At 32.3% G+C, this 27,083-nt stretch overlaps 3 protein-coding genes across 9 annotated transcripts in view; 1 reads left to right on the top strand and 2 right to left on the bottom strand.

Moving 5' to 3' along the window:
- Positions 1-256, bottom strand: part of LOC143057593 (tubulin polyglutamylase TTLL7-like) — a 35,797-nt gene extending 35,541 nt beyond the window's left edge. For 2 of the 3 annotated variants that reach the window (XM_076230930.1, XM_076230925.1), the window contains exon 1: positions 134-256. The gene's annotated coding sequence lies outside the window, so the exon portion shown is untranslated. The remainder of the gene's footprint in view (positions 1-133) is intronic. The other variant, XM_076230917.1, reaches the window with a different exon arrangement.
- Positions 257-15,241: 14,985 nt separating this feature from the next.
- On the bottom strand, positions 15,242-20,718 carry LOC143057578 (transcription factor BTF3 homolog 4-like). 2 transcript variants are annotated; one of them, XM_076230908.1, is made up of 7 exons: positions 20,593-20,718; positions 19,155-19,221; positions 18,420-18,533; positions 17,695-17,803; positions 17,166-17,255; positions 16,114-16,173; positions 15,242-15,526 (listed from the first exon to the last, which is right to left on the bottom strand). In XM_076230908.1, the coding sequence occupies exons 2-7, from the start codon at positions 19,206-19,208 to the stop codon at positions 15,486-15,488; spliced, it is 468 nt and encodes a 155-aa protein (XP_076087023.1). In that variant the 5' UTR covers positions 19,209-19,221; positions 20,593-20,718; the 3' UTR covers positions 15,242-15,485. The 2 variants fall into 2 exon arrangements, with proteins under 2 accessions (XP_076087023.1, XP_076087014.1); XM_076230899.1 differs by having other exon boundaries at positions 16,114-16,183; positions 17,167-17,255.
- Positions 20,719-20,808: 90 nt separating this feature from the next.
- The window catches only part of LOC143057551 (protein HGV2-like), a 32,979-nt gene continuing 26,704 nt past the window's right edge, over positions 20,809-27,083 (top strand). For 2 of the 4 annotated variants that reach the window (XM_076230866.1, XM_076230881.1), the window contains exons 1-5: positions 20,821-20,955; positions 23,012-23,122; positions 23,504-23,622; positions 24,857-24,925; positions 25,592-25,888. In XM_076230866.1, the coding sequence (XP_076086981.1) occupies positions 20,906-20,955; positions 23,012-23,122; positions 23,504-23,622; positions 24,857-24,925; positions 25,592-25,888 (646 nt within the window). In that variant the 5' untranslated portion in view covers positions 20,821-20,905. Of the gene's footprint in view, positions 20,956-23,011; positions 23,123-23,503; positions 23,623-24,856; positions 24,926-25,591; positions 25,889-27,083 lie in introns of all 4 variants that reach the window. The other 2 variants (XM_076230872.1, XM_076230888.1) reach the window with 2 other exon arrangements.

The raw sequence follows: 27,083 nt of genomic DNA, 5'->3' as shown, positions 1-27,083 counted from the left end.
CTTTGAAGTGAGAGTGTTCCCACTTCTATTCACTGAATTTATTACAGAATGAATTGTTGTTAACTGTAAAGATATAGGTTTTGGGTCAAAGTCATAATCTAAAATTACAGTCATTACACTCTAAAATTCTTACCAAGGATTACATATTGAAATATCGTGTCTAGGACTTTTGGGAATTCACTGTTGTAAACATCGCCATTTTTATCACGTGATCAAAACGTTAGACGCTTCTGCTTAGCAACTTATAAAACACTCGGCGTTAATTAATTTTACTGCATGTGACTGATACAATGTATAGCAGTTCTTTAATCATCAATTTTACTTAATATGTATATCTTCTTTTAGGTTGGGATATAAAATAAATATTCTTAAAACACTCTGAAAATCAAATTAAATCAATTGGAAACGGGCACCTGTTCATAACTAATCGGTATATGGATGATTCTTTTAAGCACCAATTCGTACCAACCAGTTCGTCCCAAGGTGATTGGTCAATTCGTTCTGGACAACTTTAACGGGAACAGTGTTCAACTATATTATAATGTATTTGAGATTAATATACACATTATAAGATGTTATAGTTATCTCATACAATATTATATAAAGCATTAAAATATCATGTTCAAAAAATAGTGACCGAAAATGAAAATCACACGAAAAAGTCACAAATTAAAAAAGCGCGTGACAGAAAAGAGACACAGGAAATCAAGTGACAAAAATATAAAAAAAAAAAAGTAAATTTAGTTTAAATAAAGATACGCCATGTATATTTCTATTGAGATGCATGTTCAGGAAAAGGTCAAAAGAATTGTTAGTTCAAAACGTATTTAGTTAGTATCAATTATGTTTCAGAATTATATGTAAACATCGTTTACTATTATAATACAGGGTGTCGTATTTCAATCTTTGTGTTTTGCAATTTGAACAATTTTCAAAAGTCAGACATAAGACATATATATGTATACAGTAACACTGAGACTATTATATGTGTTATAGTAGTCTCAGGTATACATTATAGACAATAGACATTATTTAATTTCAACCCAATCATGGGTCCAGTGCCGGATCCAACAATTTTACATTAGGGGGTCCCCAACCCAAAATAAAAACGGGGTTCTAACCATATGTTCCCAGACTTTAAAATGGGAAATGTGTCAACGAGACAACACTGCTCAAGAATACCATTGGGTCTTCAACACAACAAGAAAATACGACACCTGGAGACAGACTTCAGCTGGCTCGGCCTTAACAATATAGGCGTACACTAACTCCGAAACATATACACTGTGTACGTGAACTCAAATAAAAGACTAGTCTAACATGCCCTCAAAAAAGACATCTTTATACACAGTTAGATTCGGCATATCGAAGAAACCAGACGATTTTTTTTTTTTTATGAAATCAAACAATAAGTTTAACTTTGAACCTTTGAACCTCGATGCGTACCAATTTAAAATGAAACCTAAATTGAATAAACGGTTAGAATCAGCATAGTAAAGAACCCAGATAATAAAGACTTTGAATAAAACCCTGCCTTTTTTTTTTTTGGTATGAAACTTTGTGGTACATTTTCACAGAACTCTTGTTGTTGTCCGGAAACGGGCTGTCCCTCGTAATTTTCAAACAGATACCACGAAATTCAACTCAAACCTCCCTTTTGTGGAAAGAAGCCTTATGGTACAACTTCATAGAGATCCATACAATTAAAAACAAATTATTGTCTGGACACCAAATGTCTTTGGACAACAACGACGACACTGACAACGTCATAACATTAATGTTAATAATGTTAATAATTATAATTACTCGACCGCCGTCGTATACAACATTACTTAATTTTTGAAGTTCTTATATAAACTTTTAAATGACTTATTTCAATTAATGAGTTCGAAATTATAACCAGCACCTAAATAGTAACCGGCATAAAGTGTTTTTTTTTTTTTTTTTTTTTTTTTTTTATCTAAAGGGATTTTTAGAATGCTTAATTTTTTGTTCTCAATTTGCACTCCTTATACATTGATCATTTGAATGTGGGTCTTTTGCAACAACAAACATCGGGACGAAGTACTATAGGGTCAGAATTTTGAATGCACTGCAATAGATGTAGCAATCTAATTAAAAACCGATCTCTCATCGCTCCCGTTTTCTGATATGTGGCGTGGGAGATCTAACGAAACCCACTTTGGGGTCACATGTGAGTGAACTAAAAGTTATGAATTTATAAAGATATGCAAATGAGTTGACGACCTATTAATAGGCCAATCAAAAAAGTTTATGAATTATTTTGACTGACGATTTCGTCGTAAATAAAATGAGTTACATTCCTTTGCCTTACGTTAAACTTTCAAGATCATCGAAGACTCAATTTCATTAGTCGAAAAAGACACACCTACAAGGTCACTCACATGTGACCTCGAAGCGGGTTTCGTTAGATCTCCCACGCGACGAATATAAAACAAAAATACTTTTAATAAATACTGCAGCTTCGAAATGAACCTGAAATAAATAAAATATCTTAAACTTATGCCTTTTTGTTGAAAACTAAATTTTCACCAAAATATAAAATAATGTCTAAAATGACAGCAACACCACACATTATAGTTAAATGAAAGTCAACATCTTCCTAGGTTTATATCTTTAATAATAAGGATGACTGGTACCTGAAATATATATATACACAGTACATTAGTAAATCATTAGTTAATAGTAATTGCTAAAACAAATCTTTTACATCCAAAACAACGCCTCACAGCATGTCCGTAAGGACCCCGATATCAAATTTTTGTGAGAGTCACTTAAACATGTTAAACGGCTTAACAATAGTTATGTGGTATAAACTAAGCACTAAATGTTGGTTATTGTTAAATTAATTATTCATGGCATACATAAGGGAGACATGAAACTTAACTCGCAAGGCACCGATCATTCATTATCTATGTAGGATAAGGAGGGATTGTTAAGACAAATACCTAAAGGACTGTTTACTACATACATAACCATTAAAAACAGAAAATGACCACAAACTAGTGTAAGAAAATCTAGCAAACATAGAAGATTGGGCAAAAAAAGGGGAAAACGATGTAACGTAAAACAATGCTATATTTTCTAAGTATCAAAAACAAAATCCAGAGATTTTATAAGCTTAATGGCCCACTACGCCAATAAATCTAGAACAACCAATACTTACTAGGAGTCTGGGCTGATAAGCACAACACTACTTAAGTTGAGATTTGTTCCGAAATGGACGGATTTTTCTACAATTTGACCACGTATTATACAATTGTAGCAAATGCGAAAATGCAAACTCATGTTTCCTCAGAAGGAACATTCATAAGGTAGTCTAGACTACAGGAATGCAAGACAACTGCTTACATTTCTCCGATACGTTCAACGAGGAATATTCAGAAACATAGAAAGAATATAGCGGCAAGCAGCAAGGTTCGTTACAGGCGACTACAAAACAATGAATAAATACATAACAAACATGAATTCTAAACTAGAACGCCCAAGAGATTCAAAATAGACGTATCAACCAAACATTTGTATTAGTGGTACACGGTGGACCAGAGGCTGGTTCCTATATTAAAAAAAAAAGATGTGGTACGATTGTCAATGAGACAACTGTCCACAAGATACCAAATGACATAGAAATTAACAACTATAGATCACCTTCAACAATTGATAAAGCCCATACCGCATAGTCAATGATAAAAGGCCTCGAAATGAAAAATGTAACGAGAAAACTAACGGTCTAATTCATGTACACAACATGAACGAAAAACAAATATGTTACACGTCAACAAACGACAACCACTGAACTACAGGCTCCTGACTTGGGATAGGCCCATACAAACAGAGTGTGGCTGGGTTAAACACGTTCGCTGAATCCCAACCCTCCCCTAACCTGGGACAGTGGTGTAACAGTACAATATAAGAACGTCGGGGACATATAAATTAAATCCTAATTATAAAATGGCGAAAACATCAACATTTCAAGAGCAATAACTCCAAAATTAATAATTAGATTTTCTCGAATTTTAAGGGTGGATATACTCGTCATATTGATCATTTTTGAAATTGACGCTATTAATATACTACTGATAGATTTTAAAACGATGGCAAGTAAATGCACACAAAAAACATACATTTCTGGGGCAATTACTCCAAAACCACCGACCAGACTTTTCTGTAAGTTTTCAGGATAAACCGACCCTTTACTGCTGATTATTTTACCTATTGCCATAATTAGCCAAATGGTGAATCCTACAGATGAAGCAGAAAAACTTTGATTTCAATCCATTGAGTAGTTTTAAAGATTTTTTAAAGAAAAGACGGACAAACGTAAAACAGACGCAAAGTGATAGCATTTTCACATGGTCATCTGGCTAAAACCCAAACCATTTTTGTCGAGCCATCGACTTTAGTCGAAAAAGCGAGACTAAGCGATCCTACATTCCGTCGGCGTCGTTCACAAATATTCACTCTGTGGTTAAAGTTTTTGAAATTTTAATAACTTTCTTAAACTATACTGAATTTCTACCAAACTTGGACAGAAGCTTGTTTATGATCATAAGAAAGTATCCAGAAGTAAATTTTGTAAAAATTAAATTCCATTTTTTCCGTATTTTACTTATAAATGGACTTAGTTTTTCTGCGAGGAAACATTACATTTCACTCTGTGGTTAAAGTTTTTAAAATTTTAATAACTTTCATAAACTATCCTTGATTTGTACCAAACTTGGACAGAAGCTTGTTTATGATCATAAGATAGTATCAAGAAGAAAAGTTTTTAAAAATGAATTTCCACTTTTCCGTATTTTACTTATAAATGGACTTAGTTTTTCTGCGAGGAAACATTACATTCACTCTGTGGTTAAAGTTTTTAAAATTTTAATAACTTTCATAAACTATCCTTGATTTGTACCAAACTTGGACAGAAGCTTGTTTATTACGGTGGGTATGGTTGTCCTGCGAGAGAACGTTCTGTGCTGGTGATTTGGTCCTGTCAGGTGCTGGTGGGTCCTGATTCTGTGCTGGTGGGTTTGTTTACATTGTATCAGAACGGCAATAAAACGACTGTTTTGTTGCTTAATTTTTCTCTGATGCGTCATAAGTACCATGCAAAGTATATTACAACAATAATATATTGCAAAAGTCGTGCAAGTTCGTTAAACGGAATTGTCCTGACGCTGTGCTGGTGATAAGAAAAACGGTCCTGGTTCTGTGCTCCTATGTCCTGGTTCTGTGCCTTTATATTTTAGTTAAAAGTGGCATATATTCAAGATCATTGATGCTGTACTGTTATTGACTAATTAACTGTTGTCAGTTTTCTTGAAATTGACATTGTTGTGAATCTGTTTACTGTTATTATGAGAGAAAAAAATACCCCTATATTTTTTTTTTAAATTAACTGTAATCTTATTTATTGGCCTATTAATGGAACCCTTCTTGCTCCCTTTTAAGATAAGAAAATATGTTTACGATTTTCGGGATTACGATCATTTTGCAAGATCACCAAAATACGCTGTAATTTATACAATACTTATATAAAGTAGATGATGTGGTATGTTTGTTGTCAATGGACAAATTTCCATAAGAAACCAAAGGAAGTATGTGTTAACAACCATACGTCATCGTACGACCTTCAACAATAACCCATAAAATAAAAATGTAAAAGGTTTTGCATAAAAATGGAGAGCAAAAATATAGAACAAAGGACTTTCTGAGCGTTTGAATCATATGTCTTAGCAGCTTAAAACACATTTGTTTGTGAACAATTAAGTGCTGACTGTAAGAATGACAATAGTATTGCAGGTTTGTTTGTTTGGTTTTTTTTTTTTGGGGGGGGGGGGGGGGGGGATGGGGGATAAGTTAGAGCGAGGTTACAGTGAAAGTTTTAAGCTCGGAATAGTTTCCCGTAAGATTTAAAAGTTGTATTTTAAAAGAAAAATGTATCTTATAGCTATTAAGAACTACTTGCTGTATCTGTAAGATTTTTGCAACATAATTTTTTTTGTCTGAACGGTTATCAGGTATTTTTTTTTTCGAAAGTTCGATAGAACACTAAAAAAAATTTCACTATTTTATGAAAGGGCAGACTAGAATATGTCAATTTCAAAAAATAAAATATCTCGTAGCTTCATACTACCAATTGAGTATAAAACAAGTATATAAGTTTAAAAAATAAATTCTTAGATTAAACACCTACATTTAACTTTAAAAGGTCATAACAGTTTAAAACAATACAAATCTACACACACAAAAAAACTGGCCTATAGTTTCAACTGGTTATCAACCCGAATCGCTATAAGCACATATCTAAGCTCACCTGTGTCGAGGGGTCGTGTGAGGTTCATGTATTGTCTTGGCGTCCGCAATTACAAAAAGATCTTTTCTGAAATTACTTGACCAAATGTTACCAAATGATTTTTCAAGAGTGAATCTAGGAAAAACAATATTCATCAACAAACATGACCACTGTCTGTTAAAATGTATTAGAGTTTTTAGTTACAGCCGATTCCATTGAGTATGTAGGCAAAGGTAATATTTTTGGTTAGCTTGCTTGTTAGCTAAACCGTGAAGACATTGTTAGGTAAGGTATACTACCCTCCTTTCGAAGTAGACTGGTCCTACAGACAGAAAGATGTGTCATTTATCGGACTAGTCTACTCTTAAAGTAGGGTAGTTTACATAATCTAACAATGACTTTTCTGTTCAGCAAGCAAGATAACCAAAGATATTCCCTTTGTCTGCACACTCCTTGAAATAGGCTTTAATATTGCACAAGTTCAAGCAATTAGGGCAAAACTTACCGAGTAAAAAAATCAAAAGGCCAATGTCTATCTACCTTGCACATTTCAGAAAATTCAGATCAGATAACGAAACTGGGTCCAGCAACATTTATAAGCAATTTAAGATTTTTACCCTCACAGTTTCCATTCACCACAAATATTCTCGTTACAACGAATCATTTTAAATACAAAAATACCAGTTGCAGCCTTTTGTTTATCTATTAATATATGTATACGGATAAAGTTATGAAAGGCAGCAGGATCACCAGGGTGAGGAGTCCATGTCATCTGAAACAAATGCTAAGCATAGATCTAGAAAGCGACAGATAATCATGACATTAAAAAAACTCTCTTCTTTTCGACTTTTTTCGAACAAATTGACACATAAAATGGATTATATAGTATTGTGGAATTTTTAACTTGTGTTCAATTCATTGGTTACACCTTTTACTAGGATAACAATCCTGTCAAGTATGAGCTGGGTAAAATATTTCAGAAAAGAAGATGGAAATGTGAAAGTTTCCGTGCGTCAGGTGCAACAGCATACGAACAGCTAACATGCCTCGTCAGGGTGGAAGCTAAAAAGTCCACGAAAATTTGATTTAAAACCTTTATTCGTTTCAACAAAGTTATTGAGATTTTGTTGAGGATTTAACCATCTACGACAACAAGAATTTTTTTTTAGAATTTACAGCTCTTCTGTTAATATATGCAAAGCAAACCATTGATAAAATTGCTTGCTATGATTGTTTGGATGTTTGTAAACGACAGGTAAGTAGTCTGTTTACTATATACTAGAATTTGTTTGGACAATAAACATTAACTTCAATTCCTGTCAGTTTGTATTTGTCCAATCAAATCCCAGTATGTATTGAAACTCCGCCTACCTATTGTTTGAAAACATCCAAGCAAACATAGCAAGCAAGTCAATCAAAGTTGTTTTTTTTTTTGCATGCTTTTATAGAAGAGCTGTACTATATAATGCAAAGAAGCGTTTAAGTCTTTCGCCAAAAAATACTATCAATTTCTTTTTGTCCTATGTAAACTTCCGTACCATTTCCTTCCATTCATGATCATTAAATTGAACTGTAAAATATTTCTTGGTACCTTCTTAATTCCTTTATAAGTCTTATGTAAACATAATAATGACAATAACTGTTGTGATCACAAGATTCACTGCACACATTTAAAGTTCTGCTTCATCAAACATTAAAATGTGAACTTAAGTTTTAAGACTTTTTTAATCGACACGATTAGGATTTTTGTATATGAGAACATGGTTTATCTATTTATAGTTGAAAATGCGGCTTTGAACTAGCTTTCAGTATCTGCGAGCATTCGTTGTTCAATAATGTGTGTCTTTGTGTTATTATTTTATGTGATAAATTGTTGTGTTGGTACACCACTGTAACAATGAAGGAGGGAATGAGGAGGGTTGGTTGGGTGGAAGTGGGGAGGGGTATGCGGAGCGCTAACAAACATGTCTATGCGGCATGGGCTTTGATCATTGTTGAAGCATCAATGTAAGGGACATTTAATATATCTTAATAAAACTATTCTTATTTTAGATACTATATATTGTTATCTGATATTGGACGACAGATGTTGCCCTTTTATGTAATTATGTAATACAAGTTACGATCATTTGAAAACACACATTAAACAGCCAAATGGATGCACAAGAGCTAAAATAGGAGTCATAGATCCTATTGACAACAATTATCTGCCCAATTTTATTGATTTTGTAACATTTGTTTCAAATATGACCAACTTCTTATCCGAAATCACCAGCACCGTATCAGGACCCACCAGCACAATGACAGGACCCACCAGCACAGTATCAGGACATGAAGAAATTGAGAAAATGCTAAATTTTAATAAATTGCAATGTTTTTTTCACAAAATAGTTTTGTCGTGTGGATTGCGGTGTAGAAAGCGGACTCTATGAGCATTTTTGTTTTATTTTTTCGGTGCTAGATTTTCTGAAAATGAGCATTTTTGTGTTACGCTTACTGAAACAGTTTAGAGAGTCAACTTTTTAATGGTTTACATATGAACCCATAAGAAACAAAATTGAAAAATCTCAACTGTTTTCTTCCATTTTTTATGAGTGAAAACGTCAAAAATCATCATTTTCGTCTTTGTTTACATTTTTTCATTGATCACCAGCACCCGTCAGGACCGAATCACCAGCACAGAACGTTCTCTCGCAGGACAACCATACCCACCGTGTTTATGATCATAAGATAGTATCAAGAAGAAAATTTTGTAAAAATAAATTTCCACTTTTCCGTATTTTACTTATAAATGGACTTAGTTTTTTTGCCAGAAACAAAACATTCACTAGTATCGAGAGGGAAATTTTTATTGATGTTTTTCCTCATTTTTGTTGAGTCTGCGATTAACAGCAAAAGTAGGCGAGACACTGGGTTCCGTGGAACCCTTACGAATTTTTCTTCAATAACATACAGGAACAAGATTTATTTTAATAGAAAGAAACTAAGCATATATGCCAGGGTATCCCTCCATGACATAAAATTAAACCCGTAAACTGACCTAATCAACCTCAAACGTATAAAATATGCAAAAGTTGCAAAGTAAAAAGACCATGATTGAGGAGGCTGAGTCAAATAATCTCCATCGAAATTTGATTTGCCAAAGCTTAGACTATATATTTAGTGCATTGCAGTTACGTAAAGAACATATCCGATATCTTCTGTGAAACGGTTATTCCATAACGGCCAACCAATTTCGTGATGGTTCTAATTGAGTTTGCAACAATAACTACATCACAAATTATTAAAATATAAATGACATACAGTCATGGTTAAAATTAATATTAATTACAGCTGATTTCATTGAGTGTGTAGTCAAAGGTAATATCTTTGGTAAGCTTAACCGTGAAGTCATTATTAAGTCGGGTATACTATCCTCCTTTCGAAGTAATCAAGTCCAACAGACAGATGGATTGGTTAATAGTATCTGTCGGACTAGTCTACTCTCAAAGGAGGGTAGTTTACCTTACCTAATAATGACTTCACGGTTCAGCTAACAAGCAAGTTAACCAAAATTATTACCTTTGTCTACACACTCAATGAAATCGGCTGTAATAGTTATTTCTAAAAAAACAATTACAGTAATCATCTCAAGGCAATCATCATTTCTTAATACATAATTTTCAAGCAGTGTAAGGGTGGTAATTAAACATATATATAATACCGTTTCGATCCCTAACATCACTGAAGAGACATTTGAAGAGACATTTATTGTCGAAATCCGGATCTGGTATACAAAAAAATATTAACACCTTATGTTTGTGGCATAACATCGTGGCCACAAGTTAATTGTTTTCTGTTTGGTATTAAATTTATATTAAGATCCATTTTGTTACATCTTGTGATCAATTTTATTTGGCAATCGCCAATGGCAGTCAGCAGGGTTAAAGAACATCAGTTGTTCGACCTGTTAGTCAAATGCGTTTTGTTTAAATATACTTTTTCACTTTTTTGGTCTTTTGGAAAATGTTGTTTGTGCTGTATTTAGACCCTTCTACAACGAAATTTGTTTTACATGCACGTATAAAAATTGATTTGAGCCATAACCCAACCCCCTTCCTAAACCATCCCTTTGTAGTATGGAAACTTGTGCTATAATTTTACACTTAAACACAAGTTATTGACTTGAAACTACAAAAATGCCTATTTGGGCTCCTTTTTTGGCACAAACTTAGTGAAACGTTGGAGCAAGAACCCCAAAACTCAATTCCAGGCTTTCCTTTGTAGTAAGAAACCTTGTAGTATAATTTCAGAGAGATCCATACACTAAACACAAGTTATTGTCTTTAAACTAGAAACATGTTTCTTTTTGGTCATCTTTTGGCCCCTTATTCCTACATGTTCGGGAAAATTAACCCCAAACTGAATCCCTGCCTTCCCTTTGTAATATGGAACCGTGTGGTACAATGTCAGAGAGATCCACACAGTTACACACAAGTTATTGTCCGGAAACTAGAAAAATGCTTGTTTTTTCCCCCATAATTCATAGACTATTTGCCCCATAACCCTTAAAATAAATCCCAACATCATATCTATGGTATTAAACATTGTGGAACAATTTCAGAGCAATTGAAATACTTATACACAACTTGTTGTCCTGAAACTAGATAAATGCTTATTTTGGGCCCCTTTGGGCCCTTAATTCCTAAACCTTTGGGACCATAACCCCCAAAATCAATCATAACCGTCCTTTTGTGGTAATACACATTGTACTAGTATTAAATTTTACTGATTTCTATTTACTCATACTAAAGCCCCGGAAACCATCTGTCTTCGGACGACGACGACGTGATACCAATATACGACCAAAATTTTGTTAGTTATTACGGTCGTTTAAAAACTGGAATTATATTTTAAAATTTCTTTCTGCAAACAAGCTTTTGTTCATAAACAAGTCTGTCCAAGTTTAGTAGAAATTCAGGATAGTTTAAGAAAGTTATTAAAATTAAAAAAAAAAAAAAAAAAAAACATTAACAGCAGAGTGAATGTAATGTTAACTGGCAGAAAAACTAATTTTAGAATACGTCCATTTATAAGTAAAATAAGAAAGAAACAAAAATTGTTTAAAAAATTTCCTTTTTGATACTATCTTATGATCATAAACAATCTATACTGTCCAAGTTTGGTAGAAATCCAGGAAAGTTTAAGAAACTTATTAAAATTTTCAAAACCATAACCACAGAGTTATGTAATGTTAAAGGGCAGAAAAAATAAGTCCATTTATAAGTCAAATAAACAGGATTTTATTTTTACAAAATCTATTTCTGGATACTATCTTATGATCATAAACAAGCTACTGTCAAAGTTTTGTAGAAATACAGAATAGTTTAAGTTATGAAAATTTCAAAAACTCGGAATGTAAGACAAAAGTCGAAGGCTTGACAAAAGGAATTGCCTATCTTGACTTAGGGATAAACCCTACTTTGTAAAGGATCACTATGATTCAAACAAAAATTTCTCTGAAATTGACATTAGTAAGATGCTTGATTTCTTCATTGACAACATATTTGTTACGTTTATAGGACGTGTTTTTCAACATATTTTCGGCATTCCAATGGGAACCAAATGTGCCCTCTCCTTGTCGACCTGTTTCTTTATAATTATGAGGCTGACTTCATACAGGAACTTCTGAGGAGGAAAGATGAGCAGTTAGCAATATCCTTTAACTTTATTTTCTGCTATTTAGATGATGTTCTCTCACTAAATAATTAAAAACTTGGTGATTCGTCTATCCCATCGAAATAGAAATAAAGGATACAACAGATACAGTTAAGTCTGTCTGATATCTTGACTTACATCTATAAATTGACAATGAGGGTCGGTTGAAAACAAAAACTTCAAGACAAAATAGATGATTTCAGATTCCCAAATTGTGAACTTTCCATTTCTATGTAGCAACATTCCAGCTTGGCCAGCATACTTAGAATACATCTCCCAATTGATACAATATTACCGGGCTTGTATTTCCTTGAAAGAGAAAGCTGCTTACAAGGAAGCTATTAAACCAAGAGTTCCAAATGGTGAAGTTGAAATCCTCCATTCGTAAATTTTACAGATGTCATCACGAGTTGGTTGACCATTATGAAATAACCGTTCAGATCATATCTGATATGTTCCTTATTTTACGTGGCAACTACAATCCCCTTCCCTTTCATTAATAAGACCTACCTTATTATCTATTTACCGGGTTTGTAATAATATGAGTAACTCTACGGGGGCCACATGTGGAACAGGATCTGCTTACCCTTCTGAAGAACCTGAGATCACCCCCAGTTTTTGGTGGGGTTCGTGTTGCTTACTCTTTAGTTTTCTATGTAGTGTCTTGTGTACTATTATATGTTCGGTTTTTTTTTTTAAATTTTAGCCATGGCGTTGTCAGTTTATATTCGATCTATGAGTTTGACTGTCCAGGGACTCCCTCTGGTATCTTTCGCCTCTCTTTTAGCTTACTTATAAGCATCTAGATAAGATTTAAGAGGCACCATGGTTGCATTTTTAAAGTCTATGTATTGGGTACTTATTTTGTGCATTTTTTTTAATTGCATCTATGAATGAGCTTTTTCAAGCTGATTTAAGACTCGACGGATATTGTCTGAAATAAATACATTCCAGTTTGCTTGTAGATAATATGACCTTGACTTTACTACTAATGAACGATGGCAACCTTTACTACCCCTGAGGATCTTGCAGTCAGTCACCTAATGAAGCAAAATTCCACAAGGGTATTTTTCCTCTCCCAACACTACTAAGCTGTTCAGAGTAGGTTAGACATATTGTTTTAAAAGATAACATCTGGGAAGTAATCTTTTGGCTCTATTTCAGTTATTGCAGCTATGATCTTTGGCTCAATGTCCTCAAAATCTAAAGGGGTCTTTTCGTCCTATGAATGATTTCTACATGAAGATTGGTATCAGTTGAATGGTTCAAAAGATATAATTTGAGAACCAAATTGCTGTTGTGAACATAACCATTGACCTCAAAACCAATTGTCTTTCCTTTCTAATTCAATAAAGCCTTACGAAACCAAGTTTAATAGGCAAATATGTTTATCCCTTAAAATCATGAACCAAAATATTGAAGTACTTATGGTTAACCACCATATTACAAGCCTAGTTGGATTCAATCAAAACTTGTAGAGCAACCTACCACAACCCCTGAATTACCATTTAGGTGCAGTTAAACACGTCTCAAAGACTTCAAAATCAAGTACCATATATTTTCCATGGAAAGAAGATACGCTAATGCTTATACATATACCAAAAATCATCAAATGTGGTTTACATTGAACTGAACTATTACATTATTGCTGCCTCCAGAAACAGTTTACTGTAGTCCTGTTTGAATCCATCAAGGTCAGACAAATGTAGTTGAAAAAGGCTTGATTCATCTCATTCTGATCCATATATAAAGCACATAACCCAAATTACAAAAGGACTTTAAAGAACTGATCTAAGAGTATTAAGTCATTGAAAGCTGAATACAGGCAATTACAACTAATAAGTAAAGCAAGTTTCCAAGACTTGAATTTAACATAATCATAATATCAAATTGCTGTGAAAATTTCTTTCTGAATTTATTCAGAAGTAATTTTCAAGTCTTTTATCTAACCAAAACTTTAAATTACTATTCAGAGATTTTAAAATGTCCTGTGGAATATATTATATACTGTACTAGATATGTAGTCAGTCATCACACTTAGAAAATGAACTTCGAATATTCATTGTAAGTGATTGAAATCCATATAATTCTTAAGACAAACAGCATATTCAGTCTTAAAAACTCATTCAATACAAGTCAACTCTTGTTGAATAATGTTTACTAAGTAACTGTAAAACAGTATAAGATCTTTTTTGGGGGGTAAATTGTTGCCTTTACCCATTTTTATGCTGCCATATTGTGGAGTATACACAATCAATGGTTTTCTAAATATCTATTAATGATACAAGAATAAATGAGAAACTGTCCTAGTGATAAAATGTTCCAACAATTGTCATTTATCAGTCAAAATAAAAATAGTTGTATCCTAACTGTTTATGACATTGCTGTATGAAATCCAGTTTCAAGTCCAGCAACCAATATTAAAAGTAGGACTGAATGATTTTATAGTGATCAAGCTTGCTTTCAGCAACTGTGAGCACTCTTTGTTACTGAATAATATATTGTTAACTTTGTGTTTTTTTCTTGTATGGATAATTATTGGTAGTAAAACTACCTACCTAATATAAACTGGACAGTAAGTTATGTATGAAATTTTTATAATAACATATGTAAATACATATATACATTATTAGAAACTGAATTACAGAATATCATTGCACAATGACATTAGGTGCTGAAAATCTGTGAACGTTTCAGAAATCCAGTAAAAGGTTGAGAAGGAGTCCCAGATAATGACAAACAATAACATGAGTTTCTTTAGATTATCTGAAAACTTCAATCAAATCAGTGATTTAATGGGAATTGCACATTAAGGTTTTGGTGTTTAAACAAAGAGACCATACAAATAAACAAACAATCATTGGTAGAAAATTTTACTAAGTAGGGGTATAACTAGATCCTTCAATAATAAATAAACAATATAAAAATAATATGGTCTCCAAAAATAGATGTTTTTTTAATCATATGCAAAGCTCTTCTCGTTCAAGGTTGTACATGTAAAATTTGTTTAACAGCAACTCCAAAATTTGAATTCCTTTAGGACAATCCATTCCCACACTACATAATAACTTACAAAGAAATATAACCAGTCGGAGTTCTTACCATGAATTTTTCTTACATGTAGTTTTGAATATTTAAAAAAATATTATGCAAGTGGATAGCACTAGGTAATGCATTTTAGCTCAACGGCCAGATGAGCTATATGAGACACTTATGACCAAAAAAAAAAAAAGCACCTGTAGAAAATGTTTTTATTTACACTTGCAATAGAGAAAATGCTAAATGTTTGTTTTACAAAATTGAGTTGCCTCCATTGCAGGTGTGAAATGAATTTTAGACGTAATAGTGTATACACTACCAATAGGCAGTTACGCGGCAGGGTCTTTCGACGACTTTTATCACAACACACTGTCATACAAACTATATGTTCGAAGCAAAGTTTACACATGATAAGATTATATGAAAAAAGTTTGTTCCTAGATTATTCTCCTTTAGAAGTTTCATCAAAATTTTCCACCAAATCTGAAAATGAAAATTTAAATAAGATTAGAAATGCAAATTATTCTTATCTGTATATATTAACTCAATGCCACAACAAACTATATATCAAATAAAATTTTTACATGAACGGTAACTGACAAATGACTGAAGGAGGCATCAACCAGAAAAACAAAGCTACTATCATAGCTGGGGCATTTTTTTAAAATGTAGTGAATCAAAATTTTACAATAACTGTAATAGAAGGATGCACCAATTGAAAACATATAACTATCATATCTGGGGCATTAAAAATATGAAGTGACAAGCTGATAATATAATTAAAAAAAAAATCAGACTTTTTACTCTTAATAGTTTGTCAATTGAGACCTAACTAATTAACTTTAAAGAGCGCATGATAGGCCTATGTTATGCATATTGAAATTATTTGAAGAATTAAATAAGATATTTCAAAGGATTTAATAGATGTTCACCAGTTATGACAATTCTGTATATTTTCCCCTAAAACATCATAGCAAACTCAATTTATGGTACAATATGTGAAAAATTAACTAAAATCTGACACAGAAAATAAAAGAAATTGTTCAATAGCTTGTAAAACTGTGACCTACCTGGCACACCATCATCATCGTCATCAATATCTTCTGTAGATGGTCGGTCACTTCCACCTGCTGTAAAACCAGAAAACAGAACACACAATACAAATATGTCCAACAAATATATTGTACAAACCTAATATAGCTTTTGCAGACAAGAATATTAAGACAAGAATATTAAGATTGGTCGGATTTAGCTACTACAATTCAATTAGCTGATATTTCACTTATCAAATCTTACACAAAACAGTTTAATTTTGTAAGAAACACCATTTACATACAAAAGGAGGTACCCACTTGTAAATATGCAAGGTCTGCCTACTAATTCATATTGTTGTCAAAAGAGATTGATTGTGTGTTTGAGTGCTCTCTTTGTTCACTGTTCACTAACTTAACATTAATGGGGTAACTCGAGAACAGTGTAAGTTATGCCACCCCAATTTTGAACTTGATGGTTAATAAGCAATCTGTATATGTTTCATAACATTTTGTTTGCGGCAAAGTGTGAAAACCAACTTTTGGACCTACAGACATATGTAGGAATAAGGTTTAACTTTGCACCCTCACTACTGGGTGTGGCTGAAAATTAAATTGAAATCAACCCTTACTAGAACTTTACAGAATTCCCGTAACACAGTGCAATAAACAGTGCCTATCATCTGTCAGTCTTTTAAATTGAATGTTGGTTCTGACACAAGACTATTTTAGAAAATTATCAGAAAATAAGAACATAATTGATAACTTCTTGAGAGTTCTGATTTTGAGTTAAAAAAAAAAAAAAAAAGAAAGTAAGAGACCTGGACAGTAAATACAGATCAAGCTGGGTTGCTGGAAACCAAATATCTTTTTTGCATGGCCCAAAGAGTCAAATATAATTGGTTTCAATATGTAATTGTCACTTTTTTCTTATCAACAGCAAGTTTGATTACATGTATTATGTATCTTGATTTAATAATTGTGACATTTTGTGACTAATATATATCTTTTGTATATTTCTGTATATCTTTATAACATTACTTTATATTATTGTGTGAATTAATTTTCTTGTATATAAATTGGATTAGTACCTCCAGCAACAGTAGAAGCAAGTTTTTTAAGACTACTTAAAGATTCTGCTCCTAACTGGTTCAAGATTCCGGGTAACATTTCTGCTATTTCTGAAATTAGGTAAAATATATAACATATTAGGAGATAATAAATATATAAAAAGTATATATAAGCAGTTTCAGAATGTCTTGCTTAAAAGTTTGAGATCAATAATGATACAAGTTAGCCATGAAATTTAATATACACATTAACAACATCAAATATTCACTATGTTTAAAATAGTGGAAGATAATCATAAAATTGAAATTGGAAACATTTCAGTTGCTACCTTAATCAAGTTTGTCAATAAATCTTTAAGTTGGCCCCTTTATCCGAAAAATTCATAATTTACATAATTTAAGGTCAAGTTACAGTAAATGTACTATGTCACAGATTTCTTAAAATTTGCATACAACTTTGGCAAAAGATCTGTGACATTATATTATATTGACATAGCCCATTTTCCGTCCTCGACTTTAAGCTGTGATCCTCACTATCTATTATACTTACGTTTATTTTCAGCCTGGCCTGTAATGGCAAATGTGTTGGCTGCTAATGATGCTTGCACTTTTGGATTGTTAAAATGAATAACCATGCCATCTTCTTTAATCATATTAACCTGTTATACAGAAAACAGACACATGATACTGAATTCTGACCAATTTAACTATTTTTTGCTACTACTCCATTAATAGTGTTCAAAGTATGATAGCTGCTCAATTAACATGCATGTAAAAACCAAAAGTGTCACTACATTTTAGCAAAGCCTTATGTTCCAAAAAAACACACAAGCTGTGATGTCTGAATTGTTTTTCTTTTTTGATGAGAATAAATAAGGAAGTTACTTTTTTTTCTTAAATTGTTTCTCATTTCATTCTGGGGCCTTTAATAGATTAATGCACATGTTATACTCATTGTTGATGGTTATACAGTGACCTGTAATTGTTCACATCCTTGGCATTTGGTGTCTGGTAATATCTCATTGATAATCCATACATCTCCATATTTTCACATTAGAAACAGGCTTCAATTATTACTTTACAAATAGACCACTAGAAAAATGAGCTTTTCCTGCATTTTTTTTTCTTATTTTCTAAGGTCTTTTGCTGACTGCAAAGAAACAAACATGTTAATGTGATGTGCTGAAGGCTATAAAACGACCTATAAATAGTTTGTTTCTTGTTGCTATTTCAGTGAAACATACATACTACACATTCAACTCAATAGAAACGCACCTCTTCAATGCCTGGTATATTGCTAACTGACAGTTTCTTTAATGTGGTTTGTACTTTTTTACCATCTGTGGTAGCAGTTCTGTGGACAACCTTCTTCTTCCTACGGGCAGTTCCCTGAAATAAGACAAGTAATGATAACACCACCGTAAGGACATTGATGGGAATCTATTTCATTGCTAAATTTCTAGATAGGATGTTTAGAATGTTATGATCAATGATCTATATTTCTTGTATCTCAAAAGAAATGCTTTACCTTGGAAGATTAAGATATCAAGTCAGTACCATAGGGTTTTGATTACATTTCATTTCAGGCCCACACTTAAGAAAATTTTGGGATCCACCACTGACATTGAACAAATCAATCTGCTTTAAAGTTTACTTTAATTTTAGGAAAATGAATGATTGTCAGATTGATCCTGACAATTCATAAACAGGTGTTATTGAACATCGTTGAAAAGACTCATCTACAGAACATGCATAGGTTGTCTTCCTAAATCAAAAATAAAATAAATTAAACAGACAAAACACAGTTGGTTTTAAGTATAAATGTGTAAAGATTATTGTTTTTCACGAATTCAATCTAAGATTATTTTTCCATTTTTACAAGGAGTCATATGTGTCATCACCTTAACTGTACAAGTACAGAGATTGTAAGTGAACATACAAATATGAACTTGAAAAATAGGACTATATTTTATTAAACTATGTCATGTGTATGTATAAATCCCAACTCACCTTTCCACCAATCCTCACTTGTTCTTGAAGTTGCTTCAGTTTTTCTGGATTCATTGTAAAATGTGTTCTGAAAATAGATAAGCATTTTGCCAATGTAAAAAGTGGTAGGGTTTGAAATAAAGATAGAGTGATCAGACAACACAAAACAAGAGATTTCTGAGTTAGTACATTGATTCTAGGAGAGCAACATGTACATTCTTAACAGTGCTTTATTGAAAAAAGACCTAAATTAGTGTTAGGATAGGTTTTTATTATAACCACAAACATGTATATATATTTGTTTGGCGGTAAGACAATTGTTCCAATGAGATTTGAAAGATAATGGCCTTCAAAAACTTTTCATGCAGAAGGTTATTAACTTTTATCCTGATGATATTTCAGGTATGGTTTCTCTAGGCAACATGTTGTCCTTTACCCTAATGTGTTGCGCAAAGACAGAAAATATCTAAATCCAAAGTTTATATTTATCACTTAAAATTAAAGCCTGTTTTCAATGTTTTGGGGTATAATACATATAAATGAGTATAGTACCCATTTATGAGGATCCTCGATCCCCAACCTTAGTATTTGAACCCATCAAATCTTGCATTCTAGGTCTATATCTAGAAAAAAATATATGTCTGTTTACGGTTTTCCGACCAACCCTACATGTATTTTGAGTGCCAATCCTAAGCATTTTATTTCCGTCGTAAAGTGAAAAATAAACTGATAAATGTAGTTGATCTGAGATCTTTAGGCATAAATTAAAGCTTTATCTAGAATTCTTATATGCAATACGACTACAAACATACGCTTTAAAGATCTGACAACATCAATTAACAGTTGATTCCTTCTGAAACGTTATTATAACAAAAGCATTGTCTCATAGGAAACTCACAAGAAAGTACACACATTAAAGTCTTTAATTTGAGTAACAGGTCTGAACCAGTCAGTTTTACCTATGTAAAATTCATGTTTACGCTGAACAGTTCGTTACATATTTGAGTTAGTACTTGTAAGATTGTAAATTGCGTCACATTCAAATTTCTTGGCATTCTGTTGTGTTTCTATTAAAGGAATAGATACATTCCATAGATAGAAAAGGGTGCAAATAACATAGAAATTCCCTTTCTGAGTCACAAATGTAACTTGTCAAAATGATCACTCCTTCTGATATTTGTCGATTTCGTACATCCCTTATAAGTCTCCACAGCTTTTATTTAAAAAGTTTTCAAGGCGTCAATAACATTTTGACCAAAAATAAACAAATAATCTGTGTCAAAACGTTGAAATACAAAACAGGACTATCGTTGTTTGATTGAAATAAGCAGGGCGATACAAAGCTGTTTCAGAGACGATCTCATTGAGTTTGGTAAAAATTAATGTCTTAATCATTCAGCTTATTGTCTATGAAAAAAAGAAAGTGAAAGATAAAGGGAAATAGTGTAAAATTACGCACTTTTTCGGTCGTTTCAGACCCACGAGGTTGACAAATATGGCCGCTAACAAAAAAGGCTGAATACGTCACGGAAAACGGTGTTCTAACCTTTAATCTTTGTTTTAAAAAGAAATATTTAGAAAAAATTCTGACTATTTCACCATAAAAATATAAATGAAATAAAACAATAAAGTATGTATGTTTTTTCTCAAAAATGATAACTGAATTTGTTTTAGAGAGTAAGCACATAAACGTCACACACAGGTGTTCATTCTGTAAAGAAGGCGCGAAATTCTCTCACACACTTTGCCTGTTCCTCTTTGTGCCGACAGTCATGACTGAAGTAGAATCTGCAAGCACAAGTGCTTCATCAGAAAAAGACAGGTGTGAAACAAGCAGCATTTAGTTAGCTGTTATATAAGTGTTGAATTTACAAACGGTTGTCCACAAATGTGCCAGTTTTACTTTTTTATGCCATTGACTTCATTACTTATTTGCTTTTGACATTTGGTTATATACATTACCATTCATTGAATACGAATATTCCAAATTAAAAAATTATGAAGGCATCTGTGCCATACTGTGGTCAGAATATACAAAAACTTTTGTTGAAAGACTAAGAATTTAAGAAATCTGAAATACCTTTGTTTATTTGGTAAATATATTTTCTACTGAGTTCTGTCTCTTTTTGTTGTTGATATAAACATGCTTATGTTGTAATACCTTTTATAACCTTTTGATTGATGTTCTGTTCTTGTAAAATTTCCATACATGAGTGAAATTAAGTTTAATTGAAAGATGAGTGAATAATCCAGGTATGGAAACTTAATTACGTCTAATTCGAACAATCTAAATCAAAGAATAAAGATATAAGATAACAGTGTGAGCAGGTTTCACTCGCTTACAAATTTATTTACATTTTATACCTTAAGGCTATCCAGTTAAATAAGCAGGCAAATTTCAGCCAAGTAATTACTGGTTTTTAAATTATAAAAACAAACCTATCTTTTCTTTTCAATTCAATTATATTTTTTTTTTCTTTAAAGTAAATAAAGATCAGAATTTATATTGCCTATGTCTATGAAAAGTTAGTTTGTGATTGGATCAGTATCCTAATGGTAATTCATTGATATTTGGTACATGTGAAAGTATATTTTCTATTTTTAATGTACATGTATATGTGCAAGACATCTCATAAACAAGAAGATTATAAGGCCAAGTCTATTGACTGAAACTTTTTGCAAAGTTTACAGATTATCTCCCAAATAGGTTTTTAAAACCCATCCAACTGATTGTAGCCCACATGTTAAGAAAAGTGACTATCCAAAAGTAGTTGTCTTTATGCAATAAATTGCACTTCACAATATGAGGTATTATAATCAATTTGGGAGATCATCCCCAACCAGTTACATGTTGGTCTGTGATAAGGTATTAAATTTTGGATTATGGGAAGATTGTTTTATTTAAAAGAATGATTGATGGAAACATAAGGCCATGTCAATACCACAAAATAAACTAAAGTACAGACAAACTCATGCTCCTAGTAAAGGGTTAAAAGCATTTCATGTGACAGGACACAAAAAATCTTGTCTGGATTTTTTAATGTTCAAATTGACCAAAAATATTGTTCATACCTCAAAAACTACTCTTGAATACAGATGAGTACAAAAAGTGTATGTGCATTTGAAGTTACAAATGTATAAGGCCTGGCATCCTCGAAATAGAACATTTTTATGTGCATTTTGTGTTCAGAAAGATAAAATCTTGTTAGATTTTGATGGGCAAGTTTCTGTTCCTGCTGTTGGCAATAACCCTCAAACTTGTGCAGTTGCCAATTTTATTTTTAAGACCTAGTATCACTTAGATTTATAAAAAAATGATTTGGCGGGTTAACCATCAAACCAAGTGTTTTTTTACAGTTTGAATAGGAAGATCTGCAACATTAGGCCAAAAAAAAATATATGTCTGTTTCCTGCTTCCAAGGCAAATAAATCAGGGTCGGTAGGTCGGGATTTTTTTTTTTTTTTTTTTTTTTTTTTTTTTGCACTCCCTGTCAGATTTGCAGTCGGTTAAATGTCATGTTTGGTTAGGGTCCTGTACCCCAAAATGATTTAATCCCTTTAAAGAAGCTTTAATTGAATAATCCTCCCAGTGCTGACATTTTTTAAACCTTAATTGTAGCACATTTGTGCTGGGAGCCGCCATTTTGATTGTTTGGGCATAGTAAAATACGGATCTGGATCGGACCGGAAACGATTTTTTTCCGGATTTGAATAAAAAGATCTAGGGTCGGGGGGTTTGAGTCAGGGTCGGTCGGGAAACAGGAAACAGACATATATTTTTTTTTTGGCCTTATCTCGCCGACAGCTGAAATGTTGAAATTAGATATGTACAAAGCATATATTCAACCAGTATATTGATATGCATTTCTTTTTTTAAGGATGGAGGCTGCAGCAGACGCAAGTAAGATTTTGTCACAAGGTAAAAGAAACTTGGTTTGTGGAGAAGTACCAGCTGCTGTTAATCAGTTCCAGGAAGCTTGTAAAATATTGTGAGTTGTATAAAACAAGGATGATTAATTAACTTGTTGTCCATGATGACTAAAAATCTTGTAATAATTTTAGTCATCATTGACAATAAGTAATAATTTTCATTTGCCTACTCTTGTTAAGAGACAGTATATACAAATAAAATTGATCACAATTAAATGGCCCAGAAATGATAAAATTGAAGATTATATAATACTGAAGAGCACAAGAAATCCTTTTCAATCTGTTAGATAAATTGAACTTCTATATTTGGTAAGTTGTACCTGTTTAAACAAGCATAGTGTACATGTACATAGAAAACCGATTGTTTTTGTTATTTAATTAACGTTCGTTTTCTCTGTTCCTCGTTGGTCAAAATTACTGAAAACATGTTTACATTTTAGAGCCAAAGCATATGGTGAAACAGCCAAAGAATGTGCAGAAGCCTATTTTTACTATGGCCAATCATTGCTGGACCTGGCAAGGATGGAAACAGGAGTGTTGGGCAATGCTTTACAAGGAGGTCAGTACAGTGGTAGATCTACTGCATGGTTATTTTGTAGTGGGTATTCCTAGCATATTGATGTATTCTGTCCATATATATAATCATTTCACATCTGAGACCACATGTATATAGTCAATTTATTCATTTCACATTACTGGTACTAGGCACATTATAATTTAGACATTTATGATAGCAGTTATTCTGGCTGCAGTCCATTATTGAAGGTTTCATTTTTCATTTGAAATATTTGTAAAAGGTTCAAGAAACTGAATAACTCTACCAATTGTGTGCAGCCTGAAACCTCAATTTACATTTATTTCTGTGTACCTTGTTAATACTGGTATAAAGATCTGAATTTCCTCATCCCATGTAATCATTTAAAAAAGAATCGATCCCATATGTGTCTCGACTGGTAAAACACTTAGATGGCAAATTATGATGTGTTTTAGGGCAAGAAACTTCTCAAAGGTGCATAGTATGTTTTCTGGTCTGTGCGTCCGTACATCTGTCCCGCTTCAGGTTAAAGTTTTTGGTCAAGGTAGTTTTTGATGAAGTTGAAGTCCAATCGACTTCAAACTTGGTACACATGTTCCCTATGATATGATCTTTCTAATTTTAATGCCAAATTAGAGTTTTTACCCCAATGTCACGGTCCACTGAACATGGAAAATGATAGTGCGAGTGGGGCATTCGTGTACTGGGGACACATTCTTGTTTTTAAATGTTTCAAAAAGAGTATGGTCAAGAACTTGTAGACATACTGCCAACACAATAACGTTTACTTGTTATTCTGTACAGATGTAATTAATAACCTTCCTGTTTAGAAGGAGCTCACTTACAGCTCTTCCATTAAAGCATAAAAAGAAGATCTATAATTACCACTAATGCCTGAATGTTAGAATTATTGATAAATTGCATGAAATAAAATACTTCGAGAAGTGGGGGAATTGCCTCCCCTGACTCACTGCAACACCGTATGATCTATTAACTTGTCAGAAAATTATATACTATCATGCATGTTATTCAATCCATCTTGTATGAGAAAGGATTTGTATAGGCACTGCCTTTTGTCCAATCCCTTTGTTTAAATGTACATTTGATATTTGAACAATAAAATATTTTGAATTGAATTGAATAAAATGCATATTATTGTGAGAGAAAGTTGTGCACATTTAATGACTATCAATGAAGGACAAAGTTGATCAAACTATTACTGGATGATTGATTGGAAGTCTTTCATTATCTCCCTTAGTTCCTGAAGAGGAGGAAGATACTTCTAAAAGTGCTGATGAACAGTTTGAGAACGGAGACAAATTGGACGGTAAGGAATCATGAATCATATAGAAAACTTGTGAAATGATTATAATTTTATAATAAAAAAAAAAAGAAAGAAGAATAAAAGCTTATTTCCTATTTGATATTGAACTCAAAATACATAAGTCTTTACAGATAATGATAAATACCTAAATTTTTGAATTTACCAAAGGAAATATCATAAAATAAACATTGCAAAATATAAATTTAGTTTCTAAATCTAAATATTAAATGTTATATTTTAAAGTTTTTTTTATAAAAAGAGATTACTTTCACATGATTAATCCTTAATTTGAATACCTCAAATCTTTAGTTTACAGATTTTGTTAAAATGACCAAAAAAAAAGAATAATATAAAAACTCAGAAACTCTAATAGAAATCAACCGCGTTTTATTGTACATGTGATATAATTATTGTTGCTGACCATGGCCAGTGTAGATGGACTAAATGACATATTAAATTGGAGTTGGGGATTATTTCCCCTTGGATTTTATATTGAGGGCTAACTCGGTGATTATAGAACTATTTAGACCAAATTAAAATGTGGTATAAGCAGGTCAGATAAGAAATTCTTACTAGATAGTAGTCTAACAGACTTAAACATAACAATTATCTATAAATTCAATATTAAGAGACCTTTTGACTTCAATTTCATTTTATTTTTGTGTCCAGTGGAAGAAAGAGAAAAACTGAGATTAGAAGTTTATGATGCTATGTCTGAAAAGGAAAAGGCAGAAAAATCTGAAAAAGAGCCTTCTAATGGAGAAAAAATGGAAACTAATGAAAAAGGAGATGCAAAAGAAACCAATGAGGAAAAAGATACGAAAGAAACAAAAGAGGAGGGAAAAGATGTGAAAGAAACAAAAGAGGAGAAAAAAGATGTGAAAGAAACGAAAGAGGAAACAAAAGATGACAAAGAAACCAAGGAGGAGGGTGAAAAAGTGAACGGCACAGATGAGGAAATGAAAGGTTACAACACACAACGTTGTCATTTATTTGCATGCTTGTTGTCACTTCACCTTTTTCAATGTTTTTGTTGTTTTTAAATGCACCCTCACTGGCAATACATTCTGTACTAGACCCATGGTTTTATGTACAGTAACATGGGAAAATCAGCTTTGTCAATGAATCATTCCCAATACAAAAGAATAGAAGACATTGATACTTATAACTATTTATTTTCTCAGTGCAGGCTTTCTAAATTGCATTTACTCATAATGGAAAAGGGGTATTTTAACTTAATCGGCACCCTTTTATACTAATAATTGTATGACTCCCAAATTGTAACTGTAATATATAAAGCTATCACATTTTAATGATGGTGAAAGCAAAATTTCTACCATGAAATTGAAGTAAAATAAAGAAACTGAATGCCAAAACATCTGAAAAAAGGGTTTATGTACTACGGTATTGTAATCTATTAAGTTCCCCATTGGAATGTTGAAACAAGAATAAAGTTATTAAGATAAAGCAATTTTCACCCTTTAATTCTCAAAAGATTGTAAGATTATACAAAAGTCTTCAGTAAACTATTTTCATGATTGGTCAATTTGAAAGCCTCAAGTTGTTTGTGTTTGTCAGTCACATGGATACTTGAAAAAGTCAACAAAAGATACAAAAATCATTTTAGTTAGAAAGAAATAGTTACATTTCAACATTTCTCAATCGATTGAATACATTTTAATGTTAATTAGCTTGTTTCGAAGTGTAGACATTTTATATTTTTTTAGATTTTAGGAGCAATTGTGATTTACTTTCAGCATGATACCAAACCTGTTAACATAATTCTTCATTTGAAGAAATAACTTGATTATATTATGTTAGGCCAACTAAAATTAATTGGTAGATTTTCATCCAAATTTAAAAAAAAAAATTGGGGCAGGTGGGAGGATTTAATTTTTTAATTTATATTTCTTATGAAACCCTCTTGTGACATGTTCTTCAAATATGCAAGTGTGATAATAAGCTTATATCATGTATATACATGTATAAGGAATTGTACATAATATTTCAAATCTTAACATGAATAAAAATCTCTGATTGGCAACCACTGTTCGCAGTGACATGTAATTGCTGCTTTCGAAACCTCAACAGCAAAAGCATAAAAGAAGAATGCTCTCCTCTTCAGTTGGACTACCTTCACCAAATTTGCGACCATTTTTTT

Source organism: Mytilus galloprovincialis, chromosome 1 (assembly GCF_965363235.1).
Source record: "Mytilus galloprovincialis chromosome 1, xbMytGall1.hap1.1, whole genome shotgun sequence".
Lineage (NCBI taxonomy): Eukaryota > Metazoa > Mollusca > Bivalvia > Mytilida > Mytilidae > Mytilus > Mytilus galloprovincialis.
Note: the sequence above shows the minus strand (reverse complement) of the source record. Positions and strands in the feature narration are given on the sequence as shown.